This window comes from Mustela nigripes, chromosome 2, assembly GCF_022355385.1.
Source record: "Mustela nigripes isolate SB6536 chromosome 2, MUSNIG.SB6536, whole genome shotgun sequence".
NCBI classification, from domain to species: domain Eukaryota; kingdom Metazoa; phylum Chordata; class Mammalia; order Carnivora; family Mustelidae; genus Mustela; species Mustela nigripes.
In genome coordinates, this window is record NC_081558.1 from 101,154,261 (window position 1) to 101,166,981 (window position 12,721).

General features: G+C 38.3%; 1 protein-coding gene across 1 annotated transcript in view; it reads left to right on the forward strand.

Moving 5' to 3' along the window:
* Nucleotides 1-12,721, forward strand: part of IQCG (IQ motif containing G) — a 46,310-nt gene that overhangs the window by 9,132 nt on the left and 24,457 nt on the right. Inside the window, exons 4-5 of the mRNA XM_059391142.1 lie at nt 4,966-5,180; nt 8,090-8,218. Coding sequence (XP_059247125.1) covers nt 4,966-5,180; nt 8,090-8,218 — 344 coding nt within the window. The remainder of the gene's footprint in view (nt 1-4,965; nt 5,181-8,089; nt 8,219-12,721) is intronic.

Genomic DNA, 12,721 nt, shown 5'->3' on the forward strand with positions numbered 1-12,721 from the left:
AGTAGGCAGAGAGGCAGGCAGAGAGAGAAGGGAATCAGGCTCCCCGCTGAGCAGAGAGCCCAATGTGGGGCTCGATCCCAGGACCCTGAGATCATGACCTGAGCTAAAGGCAGAGGCTTAACCCACTGAGCCACCCAGGCGCCCCATGTTTCCTTATTCCAAAAAGACTGTGGTACTGTTGAATATGTTACAACCTGTTTTTGTGAATAGCCAGCCGGGTCATTATGTCAGCCTTTCCATTTTCGGTGATGTTATGGACTCCTCCTCAAAATGCTATTTGAGTTATCAAAAAACTTAGCTTGGTAGTGAGCAAAATCTTTATAAATTTTTAACTATTTTAAATTTTCTTTTAAGATTTGTGTATGTGTATTTATTTGAGAGAGAGAGTGCATATGAGCCATGGGAGGGGTAAAAGAAGAGGGAGAGAGAATCCTCAAGCAGATTCCCTGCTGAGCGCAGAGCCCTACACAGGCTTGATCCCAGGACCCTGAGATCATGACCTGAGCCAAAACCAAGAGTCTGTCCCTCAACTGATTGAACCACCCAGGCACCCCAAGCTCTTGTAAATTTTTAAAACTTAGGTTATAGATATAAAATGAAAAGAACTTATTATCTTTTTTTTTTTTTTTTGAGAGAGAGAGTGTGAGAGCAAGCAGGGGACAGAGGGGCAGGAGAGGGAGAGGGAGAATCCCAAGCAGGCTTCATTCCCAGCACAGAGCTGGACGTGGGGCTTGATCTCACAACGTTGAAATCATAACCAAGCTGAAATCAAGAATCGTATGCTTAACCGACTGAGCCACTCAGGCACCCCAGAAAAGAACTTATAAGTACAAATACCCATTTATTACATTCAGCAAAATTACATTATATACTTTGTACAGCATACATTGTTTTTGATTCTCTAACAAATGAAAGTTGCTATATAAACAACAGAGTAAATTGCTTCCCACATCTAACAGAAAAGAAGTTTATATTTATTGTAACTAGATAAATTTCCCTTTCATTGCTCCTTACCACTTTTAAATTGTTGTTGTTATATGTATAGTCTGGGTGTGAAGCTTTGCTTTTTTAATTTTTTGTAAAGCTTTTATTAAAGTTTAAAAATTAAAATTTTAAAAGGATACTAGATTTTGAGTCAGGTGGTCTTTGCAGTTTAGTTGTATACTATGTGCAATTCATTTCACTTTCTGGATTTTCATGTTCTTATTTGTAAAATGTGATGGAGCTTTTTGTGTTTTTTTTTTAAGATTTTATTTTTAAGTAACCTCATACCCAACATAGGACTTGAACTCACAACCCCAAGATCTAGAGTCGCATGCTCCACTGACTGTGCAAATCAGGGGTTCCTAAAGTATAATGGAATTTTAACTAAATGATCCATATCATCCCTTCCAGTGCTAACATCCTATGAGTTTTTGGGTAGTTTTAAAATGACATTAATGGGTATATCAAAAATTTTGTAACAAATTAATTTTTTTAATCAATTTATGAAAGGTAAAGAGATTGGAAACCCAAGAACTAAGGCTTTCAGTGCATTTAAAACAAGAGTCTAATTCATACATTAATCTAGTAAACAAACAGTAAAGAAGAGTCTAGTGTTTCCTTCTATTTATTGTCTCCCTCAGTAGGAATCAAAAATAAAAAGATAGTTAACAAGATAAAGTTTTATGATACTTATCAATGATAGTTACTGAATCAGGCTAAAAAAGGGTAATTTGCCTTCAGAGAAACTCAGGAGAGGATGGAAAACCCAAATTTATAAACAATTCTGCAATGATCACCACTTCAGTAAATTAAAGAACAAAAATTTTGCACTGTTTTATTCTGGTTTATGATAGTGATCTTAACCCACAAAATTTTCCACCTTAACAGAGGCCCTGCTTATGATTTCATAGTAGTGTATATAATAAAGACTTACATTCTTACCTTTTTTTTTAAAAGATTTTATTTATTTTATATAGAGAGATCACAAGTAGAGAGGTAGGCAGAGAGAGAGAGAGAGAGAGAGAGAGAGAGAGAGAGAAGCAGGCTCCCCGCTGAGCAAAGAGCCCGATTCGGGACTTGATCCCAGGACCCTGAGATCATGACCTGAGCCGAAGGCAGTGGCTTAACCCACTGAGCCACCCAGGCACCCCCCCCCCCCCCTTTTTTTTTTTTACCCCCCATCCACTCTTATCTTGATTAATAGAAGCCTAACAGCCCTTTCCTCAATGTAATTTAGTTCCACAACCTTTTAAAATTGTGAGCCTTTTAAAATAACTTTTTGTTTTTTACTTCATAATACTAGTTCTAACTTACAAATTTTACAATGCCATTGCTCTGTAAGTACATAGGATATATATTTTAAATCCTTAGTAGGTATGTGGATGTTTTCTTTCTCCAAAGGCTTCATTCATATTGTTTAGCCTTAGAACAACCTTGGGATGAAAGGTTAGTTAGCTTTATGCCTCCTTTATAACTATTTTTATAGCTAAGGACATCTCCAAATAGATTTTCAATGGTAAATCATGGATTTGATGTAATGATGAAAAAAATACTAATATACCAGATTCTACCAGAAGTGGGAGTAATTTGACCAAAATTTGAGAAGAGCTCCCATGAAGAGATACTGTTTCTCTTACCTTTTCCCTTAGGGTCTAATACCCTACCCTGTACATAGTATATACTATACAAAAATATTTTTAGTGAGTGGACTAAAACATTTAGCTAGTTCTTTAAGTTCTCTCTTTAAAAAATTCATACTTATTTGTAGTAATCAGTAAATCAGGCTGCCTGACATAGTTGTCTCCTTTTCCAGATGCCCAAGTATAAAGGTAGAGGAAAAATAGAGAAATAGAAACAGCTTCCAAGGCCTTACACTTTTCCTTTCCTATCTAAGTAAAATCTGAAATAATAACCATCCTTAAGGTTTTCTTATGTCCAGGTAAATTTCAGCTTAACTGTTGAAATTCTACTTTTCTGTGCTCTTTGTAGCCAGTCAAATTAATTTTAATTTAAAAGAGTACTTTAAAATATAATTCTTGGGGTGCTTGGGTGGCTCAGTGGGTTAAAGCCTCTGCCTTCGGCTCAGGTCATGATCCCAGGTTCCTGGGATCAAGCCCCACATCAGGCTCTCTGCTCAGCAGGGAGCCTGCTTCCTCCTCTCTCTCTGCCTGCCTCTCTGCCTACTTGTGATCTCTGTCTGTCAAATAAATGAATAAAATCTTTAAAAATAAAAATAAAAATAATTCTTAATTAAGGCAGCATTTTGTTTTGTTCTTGCCTACAGATGTTTTCCCCTGATCTGAATCTTTGCTTATTGTTGATGTAAAGAAAAATGCAGTTGAGTCTGTTTATTAACCTTTCATGGATTGTTTTTTTTAACATTTCTGGGCTAGTTGAAGTTTAGCTAAGGAAGATTGAGGCTTTATCAATATGCAGATAACCTTCCTTCTGTGCATCGGGTCAGCACAAGAATTTAACTAATCATAACAAGTGCAGAACTGACATAATTCTGTGTGCTTTTCTAAATGCTTTATGTATATTTATTTAATCCTCATAATAACTATGAGGGCAGGTATTCGTATCGCTGTTTTTTACCAATGGGAAAATGGAGGCATAGTGATATTAAATAGTTGTCTAAATCAATCTGGCTTAGTAAGAAATAAAGGCAGGATTCAAACAAGGAAGTTTGGTTTCAGAGTCTATAGGCATAATCACTATGTTATATGGCTTCTCAATACCTAAAGCTTTTAGCAACAGATTAAATAGGAATCATCAATTAAAAGACATGTGCTGTTCCTCAGGTTGATGTCTACCCCTTAATGTTCAAGTTTGGTTCTGCAATGAATTATTTTAGCCTTTTCCCACATGACCTTTGAAAACTATAGTGCACCACTAATGTTACCAGTTTATGCTCTTTGGTATGATATTCTTTTCGTTCTATTTCATATTCATGTGTTCAATGAACACTCAAGTTTTCTATACCCTAGGCATTGTTCTAGGCAATGAGACTATAAAGATGGCTGCATTTCTTTTTTTTTTTTTTTTTGAAGATTTTATTTATTTATTTGACAGAGGGAAAGATCACAAGTAGGCAGAGAGGCAAGCAGAGAAAGAGGGGAAGCAGGCTCCCTGCTGAGCAGAGAGCCTGATGCGAGGCTCGATCCCAGGACCTAAGATCATGACCTGAGCTGAAGGCAGCGGCTTAACCCACTGAGCCACTTAGGCGCCCCTCTTTTTTTTTTTTTTTTTTAAGATTTTATTTATTTATTTGACAGAGAGAGATCACAAGTAGACAGAGAGGCAGGCAGAGAGAGAGGGAAGCAGGCTGCCTGCTGAGCAGAGAGCCCGATGTGGGGCTCGATTCCAGGACCCTGAGATCATGACCTGAGCTGAAGGCAGCGGCTTAATCCACTGAGCCACCCAGGCGCCCTCTTTTTTTTTTTTTTTTTTTTAAGACTTTATTTATTTGTCAGAGAGAATGAGCACAGGCAGAGGCAGAGCAAGGTGCCCGATAGGGGCTCGATCCCAGGACTCTGGGATCATGACCTGAACCAAAGGCAGCCGCTTAACCAACTGAGCCACCCAGGCATCCCAAGATGGCTGTATTTCTTATGCCATCTTGTTCCAAAAAGAATTTGAGGTGAACCAAGATCTCTAAGACTCTGCCCCTCCCCTCACAGGGAGACATAAATACAAATAATTACAACATGGTAAATATCTGCTCGTGAGACATTTCACAAAGAACTTTACCTTTGATCTTAGTCTTAAAGTTTACCAAGTGGTAAGTTGAGGAAAGACAGGCAAAAGGAATGTTGTCTCAAGGCAGGAAGGCACAAAATAGCAGGACGTGATCTGGGTTGCTGAAGAAAAGGGTAATTTTCTTGTGTTTTGAGTACAAGTGGCAGAAGGTGAGGTTGAAAAATGTAGGCAGAAGCCCTTATTTTTAAAATCTGTCTTACACAGAACATCATTTCTTTCTAGAAGAAAAACAAGAGCTTAGAAAAACTTCCAGAGGCTTCAAGACCCTTAAAAATAACCAGTCCATTCTTACCTAAAGAAGAAACCAAGTTGCCAGAAATCCAAAAAGGAAGCCAGTTTACCAACGAGTTTAACAAAATGCAAGATCTTGTCTTCAAAACACCTACAAGACAGACCATAATGTCTGTGGAGATACTGAAGAAAATTCAGATTGATAGGTAAAGAACGCATGCATATTTGGAAATGTAATAGTATATTTATGATGGATGAAAAATGGGTGCAGGGGTGGCTGACTGCTGTCTTCTCTTAGGGATTGGTAATTAGATTCAAAGGTACTGCTGATAACAGGATTAGCTAAAGACTGCCTGGAGGGAGTCTGGTACAGGTATGGTGGCTTTATGATCATAGGCAAGTTGTTGAGACTTTGCGTCCAGTTTTTAAAAGTGAAAATAATTATAGCAACTTTGCAACATCAGTGTGAGGATTAGAAATAAGGCTGCAGCCAAGTGCCTGGCACAAATAAAAGTAGCTGTTATGATGGCTTATCCACGAGTAAGAGATGCCATTCAAGTAGCCCACTTTTTTTTTTTTTAAGATTTTATTTTATTTTTATTTCTGTTTAAGATTTTATTTATTTATTTGACAGAGATTACAAGTAGGCAGAGAGGTAGGCAGAGCCAGAGAGAGGGAAGCAGGCTCCCTGCTGAGCAGAGAGCCCTATGCAGGGCTCGATCCCAGGACCCAGGGATCATGACCTGAGCCAAAGGCAGAGGCTTTAACCCACTGAGCCACCCAGGCGCCCCTATTTTATTTATTTGACAGAGATCACAAGCAGGCAGAGAGGCAGGCGCAGGGAGGTAGGGGTGGGAAGCAGGCTCCCCGCTGAGCAGAGAGCCCAAGGGGGGCGCTTGATCCCAGGACCCTGGGATCACAACCTGAGCGGAAGGCAGAGGCTTTAACCTACTGAGCCACCCAGGTGCCCCTAAGTAGCCCACTTTTAAGCTGAGTTTTAATCCTGAGAATTTCTTAAAGGCAGTCTCAGTTTCCACTGTCTCATTAATCAGTTTTTTATCAGGCTTGCTGACAAGGAAGTCTGTTAAGTTTAAAAGAGGATGTAACATTATGCTAAGAATTGTTAGTAAATGAATGTTTATAGTAATGACCCAGGGCCACTAGCCATATCCAGCCTGTAGTCTGTTTTTAAAAATAAATTTTATTTGAATACAGCATTGCCTGCTTACATATTTCTTGCTGCTTTCGTGAGTAGCAAAGCTGAGTAGTTGCAAGAGAGAATTTATGGCCTGCAAAGCCAAAAATATTTACAGTTTCCCCCTTTATAGGAAAAGTTTGCCAACTCCTGCATCAGAGGGCTAATGTTTCTTGTGAAATCAGTCCGGCTCAGATTTGCATACATGACAGAAAGGTGTCCTGCTTATAAATACCAATCTAGTTAATGTCCTTTTTCTTTGTGGGATGGCTCATATCTTTTCAATTTTTTTTTTTTTTACTTCAGTGTACTTAACTTTTTTCTTTTTTTTCTTTTTTATAAAAGATTTTATTTATTTATTTGACAGAGATCACAAGTAGGCAGAGAGGCAAGCAGAGAGAGAGAGAGGGGAGGAAGCAGGCTCCCCAATGAGCAGAGAGCCCGATGTGGGGCTCGATCCCAGGACCCTGGGATCATGACCCGAGCCGAAGGAAGAGGCTTTAACCCACTGAGCCACCCAGGTGCCCCCTTAACTTTTTTCTTAATATAGTTATTGAATCTTTCTGTTTGAACTATTGTTAGTAAATTATTATGTATAATAGTGAGTGTAATTCTTTCTGACTCTATATGAAAACATTAAATAGCAGTTTTTAAAATTCTGTACCCACTAGAGTATTATAAAAAGTAATGGAGCTACCTGGGTGGCTCAGTTGGTTAAGCGTCTGCCTTTGGCTCTGGTCATGATCCCAAGGTCCTGGGATGGACCCCTGAGTTGGGCTCCCAGCTCAGTGGAGAGGCTGCTTCTCCCTCTCCCTGCGACTCTCCCTGCTTGTGCTCTCTTGCTCTGTCCCTCAAATAAATAAATAAAAACCTTTAAAAAAATAAAAGAAAATGAAAAGTAACGGACTATGAGTCAGGACACCTGAATTATAGTTCTACCTTTTCTCAAATTATTTATGTGACCTTGGGCAAGTCATTTAACCTTCCTGAGACTGAGTTTACTCATCTCTAAAATGTGAGTGTTTTATTAGCTCTTTTTTTTTTTTTTTTAAGATTTTATTTATTTATGGGAGAGAGAGAAAGAGGGGAGGGACAGAGAAAGAAGCAAACTGCCTGCTGAGCAGGGAGCCTGACACAGGGCTTGATCCCAGGACCCTTTGATCATGACCTGAGCCAAAGGCAGGCACTTCACCGACTGAGCCACCCAGATGCCCCTATTAACTCTTTAAATTAAAAAAAAAAAATGATTTAAATTTTGCAAAGTTACAAAATATTTTTAAAATGCAGAAAAATATAAAGAATGAAATAATGAATACTTAGATACATAAACACCAAATCTTAACATTTTACCATAATTACTTTAGAGGTTTTTTGGTTTTGTTTTTAAGAAAATATTTAAGATACAATTGGAGCATCTTCAATTTTATCTTCCCTCAAAGACAAACTCTCTTCTGAATTTGGTGTTTATTATTCTCTTACGTTCTCTTGTGACGCTTTTATTAGGTATGTATGGGTCTTATTTAAAAATACAGTTTTATATGTTTTTAAATATTATATACATAATATCATACTATATATCCAGGGTTTGTTAGTCCTTGGTATGTAAGGTTAAGGAAGTTCTCTTTTATTTTTAGTTTGCTAGGAGTTTTTGTTGTTTATTTTCAAATGAGTGGACATTGAATTTTGCCAAATGTCTTTTCTGCATCTATTGGGATGGCCACATGTTTTTTCTCCTTTGCTTTTGTTTATGTGTTGCATACTATTAGACTTTCTAATGCTAAACTATTCTTGCATTCCAGGAGCAATTCCAGCTTAGTCATGGTTTTTCATCCAGGGTCTTAACCTGTGTGACTTCTGTAGCCCTTTGTAAATGTAAGAAAATATACCTTATTAACTCATCCTTTTTGTGTCTCCTTACAGGCAATTTCTCAGCGATATAATTACAGATACCAGGCAGGAGTTGGAAGAGTCAGGCACTTTCACTAGTCTCAAGAAAGCCCTGGGCAAAGAGAGGGAAAACAAAATGCATTTCTATGATGTCATTGCCAGGTCTGAGTAATATTAGGTTTATTTGTTGTGTTGTATTTTTTTCTATAGATTTTTATTTATTTGAGAGGGAAAGTGAGCATGAGTTTGAGAGAGAGAGAATGAGAGAGCAAGCGAGCAAGAAAGAGAGCACGCACAAGTTGGGGGTGGGGCAGAGGGAGAAACAGATTCCTCCTTAGGCAGGGAGCCCAATGTGGGGTTCACTATCAGGACTCCAGGATTATGACCTTAGCTGAAGGCAGACCCAGGTGCCCCTGCTGTGTTGTATTTTAAAGTGCCATAAAACTTTTACCAGAAGTTCTTGATTTCTAAAGCAAATCAAATTTGTGCCTTCCAGGGAAGATAAATAGAACTCAGAAATTTAGGTGCTAATCCTAGTTCTGCTGGGACAATAATTCAGATTTCTGGGCTCCAGTTATGTGTATCTACAGTATGTCAAGAATAGTCTTCCTACTGTACAGTAACCTTTTTTTTTTAATGTTAATTCCAGTTACTTAACATACAGTATAATATTAGTTTCAGGTGTACAATACGGTGATTCAGTACTTTTGTACAATACCCAGTGCTCATTATGACAATTGCACTCCTTATTCCCCATCATCTATTTAACCCATACCCACCCTCTGATTACCATCTGTGTCCTAGTTTATCTCTCTTTTTTCTTTGCTTGCTTGTTTTATTAAATTCCACATATGAATGAAATCCTATGGTATCTGTCTTTCTCTGACTGATTTATTTTGCTTATTAGTTTGATACTCTCTAGCTCCATCCATGTTATTGCAAATGGCAAGATTTCATTCTTTTTTATGGCTGAATAATAGTCCATTGTATATATACCACATCTTCTAACCCCATTCTTCAATCAGTGTTCACTTGGGCTGCTTCCATATCTTGACTATTGTAAATAATGCTGCTATAAACAGCAGGTGGATGTATCCCTCTGAATTAGTGTTTTGTGTTCTTTGGGTAAAACCTAGTAGTGCAATTACTTGATCATACAGTAGTTCTATTTTTAACTTTTTGAGGAAACTCGATACTGTTTTCTGTGGCTGCATCAGTTTGCATTCCCCCCAAAAGTGCAAGTGGTTCCTTTTTTTTTCTCCACATCCTCAACCAACACCTATTGTTTCTTGTGTTGTTGATTTTAGCCATACTGACAGGTGTGAAATGATACCTCATTATAGTTTTGAATTTCATTTCACTGATGGTAAGTAATGATGAAATTTGATGAATATCTTTTCAAGTGTCTGTTGGCCGGGACGCCTGGGTGGCTCAGTTGGTCAAGTGTCTGTTGGCCATCTGTATGTCTTTGGAGAAATGCCTGTTCATGTCTTCTGCTCATTTTTAGAAAAATATTTATTTTTAAATATTTTATATTTATATATAATATAATATTATAACAACATTATTTATAATGATATATAATATGTATTTTGTATATAATAATAATGTTATATTAAATATATAAATATTTTAAATAAATATCCGAGGACCCTGGGATCAGGACCTGAGCTGAAGGCAGACGCTTAACAGACTGAGCCACCCAGGCGTTCCTCTTCTGCCCATTTTTTAACTGGATTATTTTTTTGGGTGTTGAGTTTTGTAAGTTCTTTGTTATGGGTATCAACCTTTTATCAGGTCATTTGCCAATATCTTCTCCCATTCTATAGATTGCCTTTTAGTTTTCTAGATTGTTTCCATCACCGTGAAGATTTTTTTTTTAATGCAGTCCCAATAGTTCATTTTTGCTTTTGTTTCCCTTGCCTCAGGAGACCTATCTAGAAAAAGGTGCCATATCAGTGTCAATGTCAGAGAAGTTACTGCCTATGCTTTCTTCTAGGATTTTTATGGTTTTAGGCCTTACATTTAGGTCTTTAATCCATTTTGAATTTATTTTTGTAGATGATATAAGAAAGTGATCCAGTTTCTTCCTTTTGCATGTTGCTGTCCAGTTTTCCCAGCATCTGTTAAAGAAATTACGTTTTTCCCATTGGGTATTTTTTCATGCTTTGTCAAAGACTGACCGTATATTTATGGATTTATTTCTGAGTTTTTTATTCTGTGACATTGATCTTTCTGTCTGTTTTTGTGCCACAACCATCCTATTTTGATTATGACAGATTGTCATGTAGTTGGAATCATATAGTACATAGCTTTCCTGGATTAGCTTCTTTCACTTAGTATTATGCGTTTAAGTTGCTTCCATGTCTTTTCATGCTTGACAGTTCATTTCTTTGTTAGCACAGAATAATACTTTATTGTCTGGATAAACCACAGTTTATCTATTCACATATTGTAGGACCACTTGGTTGTTTTCAAGTTTTGGCAATTGTTGAATAAAACTACTTTAAACATCTATGTACAGGTTTGTTTGTTTTTTTAAAGACTTTGTTAGAGAGAGAGAAAGAGAGTGGGGAGGAGAGGGGCAGAAGGAGAGAGAGAGAGAGAAACTCAAGCAGACTCCATCCTGACTATGGAGCGTAATGCGTGGCTCAATCTCATGACTCTGTGATCACACCTGAGCCCAAACCAAGAGTCAGACACTTTAGCCGCCTTCAGCATGCCACCCAGGCACCCCTCTATGTACAGGTTTTTGTGTGGATGTAAATTTTTAACTTATTTGAGGAAATACCAAGGAGCGTAATTGCCAAATTGTTATGGTAAGAGTATGTTTAGTTTTGTAAGAAGTTGCCAAACCAATTTTGCATTCCTGCCAACGATGAACGAGAGTTCCTGTTGCTCCACATTTTTGGCAGTATTTGGTGGTGTCAGTCTTTGGGATTTCTGCCGTTCTATTCAGTGTATCGTGGTCTCATTGCTGTTTTATTTTGTCTTTATTATTTATTTATTTATTTATTTTAAAAAAGATTTTATTTATTTATTTCTTTGACAGAGAGAAATTACAAGTAGATGGAGAGGCAGGCAGAGAGAGACAGAGGGAAGCAGGCTCCCCGCTGAGCAGAGAGCCCGATGCAGGACTCGATCCCAGCACCTGAGCCGAAGGCAGCGGCTCAACCCACTGAGCCACCCAGGGGCCCCTGTTTTTATTTATTTATTTATTTTTTTAAAGATTTTGTTTTTTTATTTGACAGAGAGAGATTACAAGTAGGCAGAGAGGCAGGCAGAGAGAGAGAGGAGGAAGCAGGCTCCCTGTGGAGCAGAGAGCCCGATGCGGGACTCGATCCCAGGACCCTGAGATCATGACCTGAGCCGAAGGCAGTGGCTTAACCCACTGAGCCACCCAGGCGCCCCGCCCCTGTTTTTATTTTTAAAGCTTTTGTTCATTTATTTGACAGAGAGAGAGAGTGAGACCGGGGACACAGCAGGGGGAGAGGAAGAGCGAGAAGCAGGCTTCCCACTGAGCAGGGAGCCAGACATGGGGCTTGATCCCAGAACCCTGGGATCACGACCTGAGCTGAAGGCAGACACTTAACGACTAAGCCATCCAGGAACCCCTATTTTTTTTTTTTTAAGCTTTTATTTATTTGCCAGACAGAGAACACAAGCAGGGGGAGAAGCAAGCTTCCTGCTGAGCAAGGAACCGAATCATGAGCTGAGTGGAAGGTAGACACTTAACCAACTGAGCTGCCCAGCTGTGCCTTCATTGCTGTTTTAATTGGGCATTGCTTTTGAATGGGAATAAAAAGTGATCTGACTGGCCTTTATCTCTTAATGTGCTGAAATTTCCATTCATTGTGATGATGAATCAAAGTGTAGTCGGATCCAGAGAGATGAGACATCTTTTGATTTGGCATATCTAAAAATGATAGGAAAAGACAGTTCACTAAAGGGGACATATGATGGGCCAATAAACATATAAGAAATGTTTGCCTTCAAATCAATAGTACATGGGGCACCTAGGTGGCTCAGCTGGTTAAGTGTCTGCCTTTGGCTCAAGTCATGATCAGCCACCTTGGGTGGGCTCCTTGCTCAGCAGGGAAACTGCTTCTCCCTCTGTTTATGCTTTCTCTCTCTCTCTGACAAATAAATAAATAAAATCTTTAAAAAAAAGTATACCATTTTTCATTTCTCACACTGGCCAGTTTTCTTCTTTATGGCAAACAACACCAGTGGGAATATAGTTTTAGATGTAATCTAGTGGGTTTTTTCCATGCCCCTAGTATAGTTAGAGCATCATTTTTGGTTAAATTAATACTTAGTATTTTGATTATTACTATGTGTGAATAGTTCACAGATGAGATATACAGTATATAATTATTAAATTTCCTTTCTTGAACAGCTTTTTTTCTTCCTAGAGTTAGATCTTGCCAATTTTTTGTTTGTCTGTTCTGACACTTCTGTTCCAAATCCAGCACCCAGCTCTTCACCAGAGCCCTAGAACTCCTTAAGGATAGTCATACATATTAAGCCTTTTCCCCTTCCTTCCTTCCTTCCTCTTCCTCCCCTTCCTCCCTTTCCTTCCCTCCCTTCCTTCCTCTTTCTTTCTTTCTTTTCTTTCCTTTTGGGACTTTGTTCTGTTCTTTTTCACTTATTTATGTAACTGAA